Source organism: Muntiacus reevesi, chromosome 16 (genome assembly GCF_963930625.1).
Source record: "Muntiacus reevesi chromosome 16, mMunRee1.1, whole genome shotgun sequence".
NCBI classification, from domain to species: domain Eukaryota; kingdom Metazoa; phylum Chordata; class Mammalia; order Artiodactyla; family Cervidae; genus Muntiacus; species Muntiacus reevesi.
Window position 1 is genome coordinate 29,104,560 of NC_089264.1, and position 14,522 is coordinate 29,119,081.

A 14,522-nucleotide genomic window follows, 5' to 3' on the forward strand; every position below is an offset into this window, starting at 1 on the left:
GCATCCTGGTTTCAAGTTTAGGCTACAGAAATAAAAACAGAAAGGTTTACTTGTAAAGCTACTTTCTTTTGTACTGTAGTAACGAAATAATGTAAACATCAATGCTAATTAATAGTCAGATCAGTCACTCAGTTGTGTCTGACTCTGCAACCGCATGGATTGCAGCACGCCAGGCTTCCCTGTCCATCACCAACTCATGGAGCTTGCTCAACTCATGTCCATCAAGTCGGTGATGCCACTCAACCATCTCATCTCTGTTGTTCCCTTCTCCTCCCGCCTTCAATCTTTCCCAGCATCAGGGTCTTTTCTAATGAGTCAGTTCTTTGCATCGGGTGGCCAAAGTATTACAGCTTCAGCATCATTCTTAGCAATGAATACTCAGAACTGATCTCCTTTAGCATGGACTGGTTGGTTCTCCTTGCAGTCCAAGGGACTCTCAAGAGTCTTCTCCAACACCATAGTTCAAAAGCATTAAATCTTTGGCACTTAGCTTTCTTTATTGTCCAGCTCTCATAGCTTTACATGACTAATGGAAAAACCATAGCTTTGACTAGACGGATCTTTGTTGACAAAGTAATGTCCCTGCTTTTTAATATGCTGTCTAGGTGGGTCACAGCTTTTCTTCCAAAGAGCAAGCGTCTTTTAATATCATGGCTGCAGTCACCATCTGCAGTGATTTTGGAGTCCAGGAAAATAAAGTCTCACTGTTTCCATTGTATCCCCATCTATTTGCCATGAAGTGATGGGACCGGATGCCATTTCAGTTTTCTGAATGCTAAGTTTTAAGTCAGCATTTTCACTCTACTCCTTCACTTTCATCAAGAGGCTCCTTAGTTCCTTTTCGCTTTCTGCCATAAGGGTGATGTCATTTGTCTATCTGAGGTTACTGATATTTCCCGCAATCTTGATTCCAGCTTGTGCTTCAACTAGCCCGGCATTCTGCATGATGTACTTTGCATATAACTTAAATAAGCAGGGTGACAATATACAGCCTTGATGTACTCCTTTCCCAATTTGGAACCAGTCTGTTGTTCCATATACAGTTTTAACTGTTGCTTCTTGACCTGCTACAGATTTCTCAGGAGGCAGGTAAGGGGGTCTGGGATTCCCATTTCTTTAGGAATTTTCCAGTTTGTTGTGATCCACAGTCAAAGGCTTTAGCGTAGTCAATAAAACAGAAGTATGTATTTTTCTCGAATTCTTTTGCTTTCTCTATGATCCAACAGATGTTGGCAATTTGATCTCTGAATCCTCTGCCTTTTCTAAATCCAGCTTGAACATCTGGAAGTTCTTGGTTCATGTACTGTTGAAGCCTTGCTTGCAGAATTTTGAGCATTACCTTGCTAGCACGTGAAATGAATGCAATTGTGCAGCAGTTTGAACAATCTTTGGCATTGCCGTTCTTTGGTACTGAAATGAAAACTGACCTTTTCCAGTCCTGTGGCCACTGATGAGTTCTCCAATTTTGCTGGCATACTGAGTGTTCCAGTTTCACAGCATCATCTTTTAGGATTTGAAATAGCTCAGGTGAAATTCCATCACCTCCATTAGCTTTGTTCATAGTGATGCTACCTAAAGCCCACCTGACTTTGGACTCTAGAATGTCTGGCTCTAGGTGAGTGATCACACTGTCATGGTTATCTGGGTCATTACGATCTTTTTTGGATAGTTTTTTTGTGTATTCTTGCCACCTTTTCTTAGTATCTTCTGCTTCTGTTAGGTCCACACCATTTCTGTCCTTTTTTGTGCCCATCTTTGCATAACATGTTCCCTTGGTAATCTCTATTTTTTTTAAGAGATCTCTAGTTTTTTCCATTCTGTTCTTTCTCTCTATTTGTTTGCACTGATCAGTTAGGAAAGCTTTCTTATCTCTCCCTGCTATTCATTGGGAACTCCGTGTTCAGATAGGTTTAGCTTTCCTTTTCTCCTTTGCTTCTCTTCTTTTCTCAGCTGTTTGTAAGTCCTATTCAGACAACTATTTTGCCTTTTGAATTTCTTTTTCTTGGGGATGGTTTTGATCACTGCCTCCTGTACAATGTCACGAACCTACATCCATAGTTCTTTAGGCACTCTATCAGATCTAATCCCTTGAATCTATTTGTCACTTCCACTGTATAATTGTAAGGGATTTGATTTAGGTCATACCTGAATGGTCTAGTGGTTTTCCCTAGTTTATTCAGTTTAAGTCTGAATTTGGCATTAAGAAGTTCATGGTCTGAGTCACAGTCAGCTCCCGGTCTTGTTTTTGCTGACTGTATAGAGTTTCTCCATCTTTGGCTGTAAAGAATATAATCAATAAGACTTTGGTATTGACCATCTGGTGATGTTCATGTGTAGAGAAACAATAAATTAACCCTACTGGTGTCACAGAGGAATGTTATGGAGGTATTTTGTAATTAGATAAATTTTTTATTGTAATAACAAGTTACCTATGATAAATGATCAAATGACTTTTCTTAAAAATGCAAACCAATACTACAATTATATCTTGTAATCTAATGTGTATTTATTATATAATAGTATATAGGCTTGCTTTCATTTTTAGTTTATTTAGTAGTGGGATTATAGGTTAGTTTTACTTGCTGGGTACATAACAAAAAAAAATCTAGGCAGCATTTATTGAAAAAAATTGGAGGTGCTTATATAAATGTATTTACTTAGTATTCTAAAACTGGACTATAGCATAAATGTTAGTACACAAAGGAATGTGGTTTACAGGCTAGGATTTCCTTAAGCTCCTGACTCTCATTTAGATAAGTAAAACTACAATGAATTAGAAAGGACACTTATTACAGAACATATATCTCCCAAAACTTCACTGTTAAAAGAGATTTGATTGTAGAGGACAAGCAAAATTACCAATGAGACTGTCCCCTCCCCTTTTTTGCGAGGAGGTAAAGAAAATGCAACCTAGAAAGTCCAGTTCCCAAATTACTGCAAGACCTCAGGTAAGTTAGTCACTTAACCTTAACCTTCTTATTTTTTTAAACCTTAATCTTCACTGTTTTCATCTAAAACCCCTGAAGCTATTAATAAAGTTACTGTAAGAATTCATGAAGAACCTTGGTAAATTGATGAGCAATAAAAATGAGAAGATACGGATTACCTTCAACATGGCCTGAAACCGAGTCAGGCTTACCTGCATCGCCGAACATCAGTAAGGCAGCAGCGATTGCTCCGTCCATAGTGCTTGTTGAGTCAATCAACTAACAAAATGAGAAAAGGCTATTTTAAAAATAAGACTTTAAGAGCTATTTTACAAACTTACCAAATATTTAAGAACCAACATATTAAATATAAAACAAGTGGAGAAACAGCTACATAATAGCTTAAGTTCAGTAAGTCCGATGATAAATTTTCAGGATATCTGGTTTCTCTAAAAAGTCTAAATTTATCTATCTTAAAATTTAATGGATTTAATTATCACCATTATAAAAGAAAAAATAAAACATAGTCAACATATGTACAGTATACTCAAGGTTTTTGTTATTTTAATGGTAAGACTGGGCCCTGAAGTCTCAAAAATTTCCTACCTATGAGTGAGTCCAGGTACTGGGTGGATGGGTGAGTGTGTGTGTGTGTGAGAGAGAGAGAGAGAGGAAAAGGGAAGGGGAAGGAAGAGAGGGGGAGGGGAAGGGAGGGAAGGAAGGACAGGCACTGATAGGCATTTAAAATAAGCTCTGGAATTATTATTTTTTTTTTAATTTTTTTTTTTTAATTTTTCAGTGGGTTTTGTCATATGGAATTATTTTTTAAATCTAGTACTTCTCAAGTGGGATAAAGGACTCTTGAAATATGCTCTATTTCTAAATTGTTAAAAATTAAACTGCCTGAATTTATTCAAGAACATATTACTATACGGCTTACGTAATTCACACTTTCAGATTTCACAACTCCCATACTTTTCTCTTGTCATAGCTTCCTGTACTTCTAATGAGTTATTTGTTTTAAAAACATCTTAATTTTAAAAATAAGCTATTTTTGTATTAAATTAAAAGCCTCTAAACAAAAAAATAATGTTCTTTTCTATACTCGCTTTCTTCCTCTTGGATCCTCCGATATCTTGTAAGCCTTTCCTCATTTTCAAAATAGACAAAGCATATTCTTACCAAGTGTAGGACTAAGTTTATATTTCATAGCTCCTTGAATTATTTTATATGGGTCTAAAAGTCTCTGAAGAGTAATTTATAAATGTTATCTTTAAATCTTTTAAAATGATGGGAGATCACTTGAAATCCAGATTAGTTCAAGGGAGTGCTTTGCTTTGGAGCAAGTGTTATGCTAAACTCCCCAAATTTCAAATACTAGTGAAATAAACACACAAAGTTTATGTAGCAATTCAACTTTACCACTGTAATTATAAAATTAGAGATAAATGCTTTTATAGGGAAGAAATCCCCTTGAACTACATGAAAAATTGGCACTCAAGCTAAAGTATTTTTAAACTGCGATTTATGTTGAATATTTTAATACTCCACCATGTTTATTATGTTGAATGTTCTTTCCAATACTTTCAGTGTTGTTACTAGAGCTACATTCTTTCCTTCCTTTCCTATGGGGAAAAAACCCATCAGGAAGCAAGTAACACTACCTGTAGGGGAAAAGTAGACTCAAGATACCATTCAAGTTTCACTTAGCTAAAAGTAGGAAGGTTATCAGAATGATTTGGGGAAAAAAGAAAGATTCATATTAAATATATCAGAGAACAAAGGAAATAATATAAACTTAAAAGAGTTCAAACTAGCAGGCCTAGATCACTTCTGTTTCAGACATGTTCTTTTTGAATTGAATGGTATTTTTGGTTTTGTCTTTCTTTAGTTACCATAAAAAGGAATGAAATATGATACAACATGAATGAACTTCAAAACTGTATACTAAGCACAGGAAGTCAGTTATAAAAGATCACATTGGGATTTTCCTAGTGGTCCTGGGGTTAAGACTGTGCTTCCACTGCAGGAGGTACTGGTTCAATCCCTCCTTGGGGAAACAAAGGTCTTAAATACTGTATGATCAAAAAAGAGAAAAAAACCACGTATGATATGTTCCCACTGACACGAAATGTCCATAATTGGCAAATCTATAGAGATAGAGATTAGTGGTTGGCTACGGAAGGGAAATGGGGAGTGACTGCTAATAGGTACAAGGTTTCTTTTTGGAATGATTAAAATGTTTTAAAATTAGATTATGGTGATGGGTGCACAATTCTGTAAATATGCTAAAATCCAAAAAATCAGGTGATCTTTACAGATTTAAACTATATCTCAATAAAGCTCTTAAGTTGATGATCAACACCAAATAAAAATTCAGCCTTTTAGCTTTATTTGAAAATCTGAATTATCTGGTAAGAACAGGCTGTCACTGATTTCACATGGTCATATCCTATCAAGCTAAGCAGCAGCTACCTCTCTTAAAAATGATATGTGCCAATCAATATCCATCACTTCAAAGTTACCTGCTAGCCCATAGAGATATGGTGCCTTCCATGACTTAGCTTGGGGGAGAGATGCTAGGGATGGTGGTGATAAAAACAAAGGTGAAAAACCTATGAACCTGTAATTAAATGATTCCCCGAAGCTCGTTCAAACACTAAGTGGCAGAACTAGGGATAAACTATTTACTAATATTCAGAGGTTTATTCTCTATCTACAACTTATTTGAATGGTAAGTTTTTATTTCTTCTTATAAAAAGAGAGATAGATAACTGTAACAGTAAAACTACAGCCACTTATTTTATTTCTATAGTTCAATCAATATTTCTCAGCAAGGGTGCCATTGGCAGAACTCCTCTCTGTTACACGGGAGTGTTCTTGGTACTGTAGTGTGTTTAGCATCCCTGGTCACATGGCACTAAATGTGAAGAGCAACTCCTTGTCATTACGGGGAAAATAAGGAAAAAAGCCTTTGGATATTTCTATGTTTCTTGTGAGAAGAGGGTTATCCCCATTTCAGAACCATTCAAACTCAAAAACCTTCACAACCTATGTGAGATACAGAGAGGCTCAAGTTATTATATTACTTATAGGTGAATAAACCTCACCTAATGTAAGATTCTACGAGTAAATCTCTGGCATTTGCCTTTATTATTAAATGAATTATCTTCAAACATAAGATATTTTTAGAAAAATGACTATCTACTGAATACAGCACTGGATACAGGAGACATTTTAAGCATCATTACAGTTGTAATAACCAATTTCTACAAAGGGGTATAACCTTAAGTAAATCACTGTCACTTCTTTGTGGAAAAAGTTCCTTCAGGGTCTGAAGTTTAGCATCTTTAAGGTCTTCCAATTCCGAAAGGTCTTCCAATTCTGAAATATCATTATTATTTCTAGTGGCCATGGTAGGAAGGCCTTGGGACTCCTCATCTTCAGATGGCTCAGAACTAAAAATATTTTTGAAGGGAAAGAAAACAGTATTTTAATGTATGACTAATGTTATCTCATTATAGGTGTATATACATGTACATATAAAATACATTTGCAGTTTTTTTCAATAATAAATGTAATCTGTATCTATCAAAGAATAAAACAAGTTGTTTTTTTTTCCACTTCAGTACAGTTGTGCATATAAATCTACATTCCAAAAGTCAGCATATTTTGAACATATTTCAAATTCTCTGGGCTAGGATAGAAAAGAACAGCAAAAACTTGAACCATTTCATTAATATACTCATCCACTGCATACCCATCTTCTCTTTCCTACTTTTATTACCTGTACTCTGAATAAAAGATGGGTGTTGTCATGTTGTTCCTGAAAAATTATCATGCATACACTAATAAAAATATAAAAGGATTTTCATGGTCTACTAGGTGATCAGAATCAAAATGTTAAAATCAAAATGGTCCATTCAATATTACACTGTCTACCAAAACCAAAACTTCTTTAGTAGATAGGGAGCATTTGTTTTACACAAGGCTTCATCCAGCAGCGACTAACTTTAATCTCATTACATTTCAGTTCATATGTTTATCTTATATAAAAGACACTGTGAGCCAAATTTCATTCATGTTTCTCCCAAACAATAGAATTCATTTTGAAATTTTGATTTTCTACCACAGTAAGCATTCTGAAGATCAGAAAGCAGAAGTATTAACAAGTGGGTAGAAGTTACAGAGATCAGAGGTAGAAATATAGTCAAGTATATTCCCAGTGCGAGAGAATGCAGACTTTGCTATGCAGCTAATTCTGTTCTTGGACAGCTCTTTTAGACACATATCCAGGACCTGCATTTTAGTAACTTCTCTTTACTTAGTTTAGCTGCACCTGTTAAGATACCAGTTATGTCGAAGAATCTCCTGAAACATATAAAAATGGACTGTGAAGGACAAAAAGTATGTATTTTAACAAACTTCTGGGCTGACTTCTTGAATCTTGCTCTGAAAAACTTCTCTAAAGTAACAAGATTAAATAAATCTCTTCCTTTAATGAAGACAATTACACGCATCTCCCTTTCCATTACACTCAGATTTCTCATTTCTTACATACTCAACTCTAAATTTTCACTCTGACTTACTACATTCACACTCCCTAACTGGTTTTTCCCTGAGTTCACTGAGAAAATGAAGCTTTCAGGTTGGAATCCTTTTACAATTTTTGCACTGTATAACTACTTTAAATGTCCTTTAAATATGAAGTCTGACCATCACACCCTTAAACTAGTGATCAGATTCACCACCATTCTGTGGGACAAACTCATGTGCCTCTCGATGTAGGAAGTTTTCATGCTGACAATGAATCTTATCAAGCCTTCGACTTAATGTCCAATTTATAGGAGATATAAAAGACAAAGAAATAAATTCAGTACAATCATGAAGACGCAACCAGAAAAGTCTGTTGTGTCTAAAGACTCGATTTCTTCAGTAAGTTAAAATGCTTTAAAAAGAGAGGAGGGCAGTTTACTATTTTAAGATCAAAGGATAGTTAATTAAGAGTCAGGACAGTCAATGTTCCTTATTTGGATTCTGATTTGAAAAACTAGCTACAAAACACATGAAATCTAAATATAAACTGGGGATTATATGATGTAGAGAACTGCTCACTGATAGTAGTATTTATGTAAGTGGGATACATAGCAAGTACTAAGGGGAGAAGTGTTGGGGTATCTATTATTTACTTTAAAATACTTCAGCTAATAAAAAAATAATGCAATGGGAAAATAGTAACAATTGTTAAATGTAGGTGGTATATATACATGTTCATTAATTATTATTTGAGTATGACCAAAGTTTTAAAAATAAGAGAAAAAATCTCAAAGAACAAGAATGACCACTTTGTGTTCTTTTATCTGGTCTCAGATCAAGTTATTTATTCCCTTCTGTTTACACACACTCTCCCAGCTAAGTGATTCCAGGCCTAATGTCTACAGGAATTAACTGTTTACTTTAAGCTTTAGCTTTAAGCTCTTCCCTTCAATCCTATGTGTTCAAGATTGCATTTTTATTTCCTCATCTCTTATATGGTTCTCAACTTACTGTTATGTATCTTCTGCCCCACTGCCTCAGAGTAATGGTTCTAAGGGCAATAATATCCTCTAAAATGTCAAATGTGATTTAAAAGAACAACAAAACTCCTAAATCTTTCATTAGTTTTCTGTTCTTCTGTGGTCTCAAAACACTGTTGTTCTTTGAAAATGCAGCCCCACCCCCAACCCTCATCCATGGGTACTGCAGTATCATTACTTCTGATTTTCCCTTTACCTCTTAGCCTGTCCTTAATCTGTATAGAAGGCTTTCTTCCTTTTTTTACTTTTTTGAATTCCAGTATTATCAAGGATTCTATCTTCAGCTCCTTCTTATCTATTAATGTTTCCGGAGAGACTTCGATCAATTAATTGGCAGAGTTTCTACTATCTCTATCTGTTCAGTTCAGTCACTCAGTCAGGTCCAACTCTTTGTGACTGCATGGACTGCAGCACGCCAGGCCTCCCTGTCCATCACCAACTCCTGGAGTTTACTCAAACTTATATCCACTGAGTCGTTGATGCCATCCAATCATCTCATCCTCTGTCCTTACCTTTTCCTTCCGCCTTCAATCTTTCCCACAATCAGGCTCTTTTCAAATGAGTCAGCTCCTTGCATCAGGTGGCCAAAGTATTGAAGTTTCAGCTTCCATATCAGTCCTTTCAAATGAATATTAAGAACTGATTTCCTATAGGATGGACTGGCTGGATCTTCTTGCATTCCAAGAGAATCTCAAGAGTCTTCTCCAACATCTCAGATCAAAAGCATCAATTCTTGGTGTTCAGCATTCTTTATGGTCCAACTCTCACATCCATACATGACTACTGGAAAACTACAGCCTTGACTAGACAGACCTTTGCTGAAAAAGTAATATCTCTGCTTTTTAACATGCTGTCTAGGTTGGTCGCAACTTTTCTTCCAAGGAATAAGTGTCTTAATTTCATGGCTGCAGTCACCATCTGCAGTGATTTTGGAGCCCCAAAAAATAAAGTCTGACACTGTTATACTGTTTCTCCATCTATTTGTCATCAAGTGATGGGACCAGATGCCATGATTTTAGTTTTCTGAATGTTGAGTTTTAAGCCAACTTTTTCACTCTCCTTTCACTTTCATCAAGAGGCCCTTTAGTTGTTCTTCAGTTTCTGCCATAAGGGTGGTGTCATCTGCATATCTGAGGTTACTGATATTTCTCCCAGCAATCTTGATTCCAGCTTGTGCTTCCTTCAGTCCAGCATTTCTCATGATGTACTCTGCATATGAGTTAAATAAATAGAATGACGATATACAGCCTTGACATACTCCTTTCCCAATTTGGAATCAGTCCATTGTTCCATTTTTAACTGTTGCTTCTTGACTTGCATACAGATTTCTCAAGAGGCAGGGCAGGTGGTCTGGTATTCCCATCTCTTTCAGAATTTTCCACAGTTTATTGTGATTCACATAGTCAAAGGCTTTGGCATAAACAATAAAGCAGTAAGAGGTTTTTTTTGGAACTCTCTTGCTTTTTTGATGATCCAGCAGATGTTGGCAATTTGATCTCTGGTTCTTCTGCCTTTTCTAAAACCAGCTTGAACATCTGGAAGTTCACAGTTTACATATTGTTGAAGCCTGGCTTGGAGAATTTTGAGCATTACTTTATTAGCATGTGAGATCAGGGCAACTGTGCAGTAGTTTGAACATTCTTTGGCAGTGCCTTTCTTTAGGATTGGAATGAAAACTGTCTTTGTGCCAGTACCATACTGTCTTGATGACTGTGGCTTTGTAGTATAGTCTGAGGTCAGGCAGGTTGATTCCTCCTGTTTCATTCTTCTTTCTAAAGATTACTTTGGCTATTTGAGGTTTTTTGTATTTCCATACAAATTGTGAAATTATTTGTTCTAGTTCTGTGAAAAATACCATTGGTAGCTTGATAGGGATTGCATTGAATCTTTAGATTGCTTACCTTTTCCAGTCCTGTGATCACTGCTGAGTTTTCCAAATTTGCTGGCATATTGAGTGCGGCACTTTCACAGCATCATCTTTTAGGATTTGAAATAGCTCAGCTGGAATTCCATCACCTCCACTAGCTTTATTCATACTGATACTTCCTAAGGTTCATTTGAATTCACGTTCTAGGATGTCTGGGTCTAGGTGAGTGATCACACCGTTGTAATTATCTGGGTCGTGAAGATCTTTTTTGTGTAGTTTTTCTGTGTATTTTTGCCACCTCTTCTTAATATCTTCCACTTCTATTAGGTCCATACCACTTCTGTCCTTCATTGAGCCCATCTTTGCATGAAAAGTTCCCTTGGTATCTCTAATTTTCTTGAAGAGATCTCTAGTCTTTCCCATTCTATTGTTTTCCTCTATTTCTTTGCACTGATCACTGAGGAAGGCTTTCTTATCTCTCCGTGCTATTCTTTGGAACTTTGCATTCAAATGGGTATATCTTTCCTTTCCTCCTTTGCTTTTCCCTTCTCTTCTTTTCACAGCTATTTGTAAGCCCTCCTGAGACAGCCATTTTGCTTTTTTTCATTTCTTTTTCTTGGGGATGGTCTTGATCCCGGTCTCCTGTACAATGTGAGGAACTGCGTCTGTAGTTCATCAGGCACTCTATCAGATCTAGTCCCTTAAATCCCATAGCTCCACCCATGAACAGAAAATTGCATTAAAGATTTACTGAACATGGCTCGCTCATCAGAACAAGACCTAGTTTCCTTCTAAGTCAGTCTCTCCCATCAAGAAGCTTCCATAAGCCTCTTTTCCTTCTCCATCAGAGGGCAGACAGATTGAAAACCACAATCACCTGAAACTAAAAATCTAATCACATGGATTAGATTCTCTAAATCATGAAACCTTGTCTAATTCAATGAAACTGTGAGCCATGCCACGCAGGGCCACCCAAGACGGAAGGGTCATGGTGGCAAGGTCTGACAGAATGTGGTCCACAGGAGAACGGAATGGCAAACCACTTCAGTATTCTTGCCTTGAGAATCCCATGAACAGCACGAAAAGGCAAAAAGATAGGACACTGAAAGATGAACTCCCCAGGTCAGTAGGTACACACTATGCAACTGGAGATCAGTGGAGAAATAACTCCAAAAAGAATGAAGAGACGGAGCCAAAGCAAAAATACCACCCAGTGGTGGATGTGACTGGTGATGGAAGCAAGGTCCGATATTGTGAAGAGCAATATTGCATAGGAACCTGGAATGTTAGGTCCATGAATCAAGACAAATTGGAAGTGGTCAAACAGGAGATGACAAGAGTGAACACTGACATTTTAGGAGTCAGCAAACTAAAATGGACTGGAATGGGTGAATTTAACTCGGATGTCCATTATATCTACTACTGTGGGCAAGAATCCCTCAGAAGAAATGGAGTAGCTATCATTGTGAACAAAAGAGCCTGAAATGCAGTACTTGGATACAATCTCAAAAACGACAGAATGATCTCTGTTCGTTTCCAAGGCAAGTTATTCAATATCACAGTAATTCAAGTCTACGGCCTGATCAGTAATGCTGAACAAGTTGAATGGTTCTATGAAGACCTTTAAGACCTAGAACTAACACCCAAAAAAGATGTCCTTTTCATTATGCAAAAGTAGGAAGTCAAGAAATACCTGCAGTAACACCAAGCAAATTTGGCTTTGGAGTACAGAATGAAGCAGGGCAAAAGGTAAGAGTTTTGCCAAGAGAAGGCACTGTCATAGCAAACACCCTCTTCCAACACCACAAGAGAAGACTCTACATGTGGACATCACCAGATGGTCAACACTGAAATCAAGTTAATTATACTATTTGCAGCCAAAGATGGAGAAGCTCTATACAGTCAGCAAAAACAAGACCGGGAGTTGACTGTGGCTCTGATCATGAACTCCTTATTGCCAAATTCAGACTTAAATTGAAGAAAGTAGGGAAAACCACTAGACCATTTAGGTACGACCTATATCACATCCCTTTTGATTATACAGTGGAAGTGAGAAATAGATTTAAGGGACTAGATCTGATAAACAGAGTGCCTGATGAACTATGGTCAGAGGTTAGCAACACTGTACAGGAGACAGGGAGCAAGACCATCCCCAAGAAATAAAATTCTCTCCATCAGTGGTTCTCAAAGGGAGGCTGCTTTCCCCTGAGAGGACACTGGCACTGGCTGGAGACATTTTTGACTGTCTTGCCTACCGAGGTGCTATGGGCATTTAACTGGCAGAGGTCGGGGATTCTGCTAAACATTCTAGAGCACACAGGACAGCCCCTCATAACAAAGAACCACCTGGCCCAAAACGTCACCAGTGTCAAGGTTAAGAAACCCTGGTAATTAAAAAGGCCCATGCATTGATTGTAACTGACTGTAACTATGGAAAACAATGCACTGCCAAAGAGTTGTGAAAAACAATAAGGATTTTTATGAGCTTACATGAGTTCCAGGATATATATACATACTGCTAAGTTAATATATCTCATCTATGATAGAGGATGAGATGGTTGGATGGCGTCACCGACTCAATGCACATGAGTTCGAGCAAGGTCCAGGAGTTGTTGGACAGGGAAGCCTGGAGTGCTGCAGTCCATAGGATCACAAACAGTTGAACATGACTGACAGACTGAACTGAAGTTAATAAAACAAAGAATACATATTATTTACTCATACACAGCACAAGATACAGAGTGCTAACTTCTGTGTAGCAAAGAAGAAAAAAAAGAGACATTAAAAAAAAAACAAAGTATGACGAAAAACTAACTGGTTAGTTCTGAGGTGGGAGGAGGAAGACGCTGGTAGGAGGAGGCACAGGAAGCTAATACTTCTCTGTGCTTAGATGCTGAGTCGTGTCCAACTCTTTGCAACCCCACGGACTGCAGCCTGCCAGGCTCCTCTGTCCATGAGATTTTCCAGGCAAGAATACTGGAGTGGGTTGTCATTTCCTACTTCAGTTCTTCTCTAAGCACATTCTATGTTGAGTTTTGACTTTTGAAACCATGTTAATATTTTAAATATTTGAAGGTAAACTTTTTTCTAAAAAGGGACAAGGGGAATAAACCCTAAAAGGAACACAAACAAAAATTAACATACTGAACTACACTTAAAGTGAATAACAAAGAAATATTTCAATAAATAATCTAAGTACTGTAACCATACACCTTCACCTAAAGACAGCATAAAACTTATAAATCTTAAACTCTTAGTGGGCTTAATAGTCAAGCAGTATGACAACAGCAATTCTGAAACTATTATATGTACACTGGGTGACTGAACAAATTAGCAAATGTAATGATACTGGTAGAAACAGAGTTCTCACTATCAGAGAAGGAAATACAGAGGAGAGGCAAGGGAGAGTCTTACAGTATTAGGTCAGAATAAAATATATTATTACAAGCTTATGATTTTAAAAACAACAACAAAAACCCCACAACATTCTCTCTCATATCCCAGCCCATTCTTGCTGCAAGGGCAATGACAATCCCGTTTCACCCAACAGCAAAGAAAGAACACACATCACACCCAGATTTCCAAATGCCATTCCTTTAAAAAGGTGCTACTTGAAGAAATGGTGAATTCCAATTTCAGGCTTGCGAATTCAACTTTGGCCCATCAATTTAGTTCAGTTCAGTTCAGTCGCTCAGTCGTGTCTGACTCTTTGCAACCCCATGAGCAGGCCTCCCTGTCCCACACCAACTCACGGAGTCCACCCAAACCCATGTATATTGAGTCGGTGATGCCACCCAATCATCTCATCCTCTGTCGTCCCCTTCTCCTCCTGCCCTGAATCTTTCCCAATATCAGGGTCTTTTCAAATGAGTCAGCTCTTCACATCAGGTGGCCAAAGTATTGGAGTTTCAGCTTTAGCATCAGTCCTTCCAATGAAAACACAGGACTGATCTCCTTTAGGATGGACTGGTTGGATCTCCTTGCAGTCCAAGGGACTCTCAAGAGTCTTCTCCAACACCACAGTTCAAAAGCATCAATTCTTCAGTGCTCAGCTTTCTTTATAGTCCAACTCTCACATCCATACATGACTACTGGAAAAACCATAGCCTTGACTAGTCAGACCTTTGTTGGCAAAGTAATGTCTCTGCTTTT

At 37.4% G+C, this 14,522-nt stretch overlaps 1 protein-coding gene across 3 annotated transcripts in view; it reads right to left on the minus strand.

The window, feature by feature from the left end:
- SMARCAD1 (SWI/SNF-related, matrix-associated actin-dependent regulator of chromatin, subfamily a, containing DEAD/H box 1) overlaps positions 1–14,522 on the minus strand; it is an 85,297-nt gene that overhangs the window by 41,919 nt on the left and 28,856 nt on the right. For all 3 annotated transcript variants that reach the window (XM_065907256.1, XM_065907257.1, XM_065907258.1), the window contains exons 4-5: positions 6,214–6,385; positions 3,140–3,206 (exon numbers count right to left, since the gene is read on the minus strand). In XM_065907256.1, the coding sequence (XP_065763328.1) occupies positions 3,140–3,206; positions 6,214–6,385 (239 nt within the window). The remainder of the gene's footprint in view (positions 1–3,139; positions 3,207–6,213; positions 6,386–14,522) is intronic.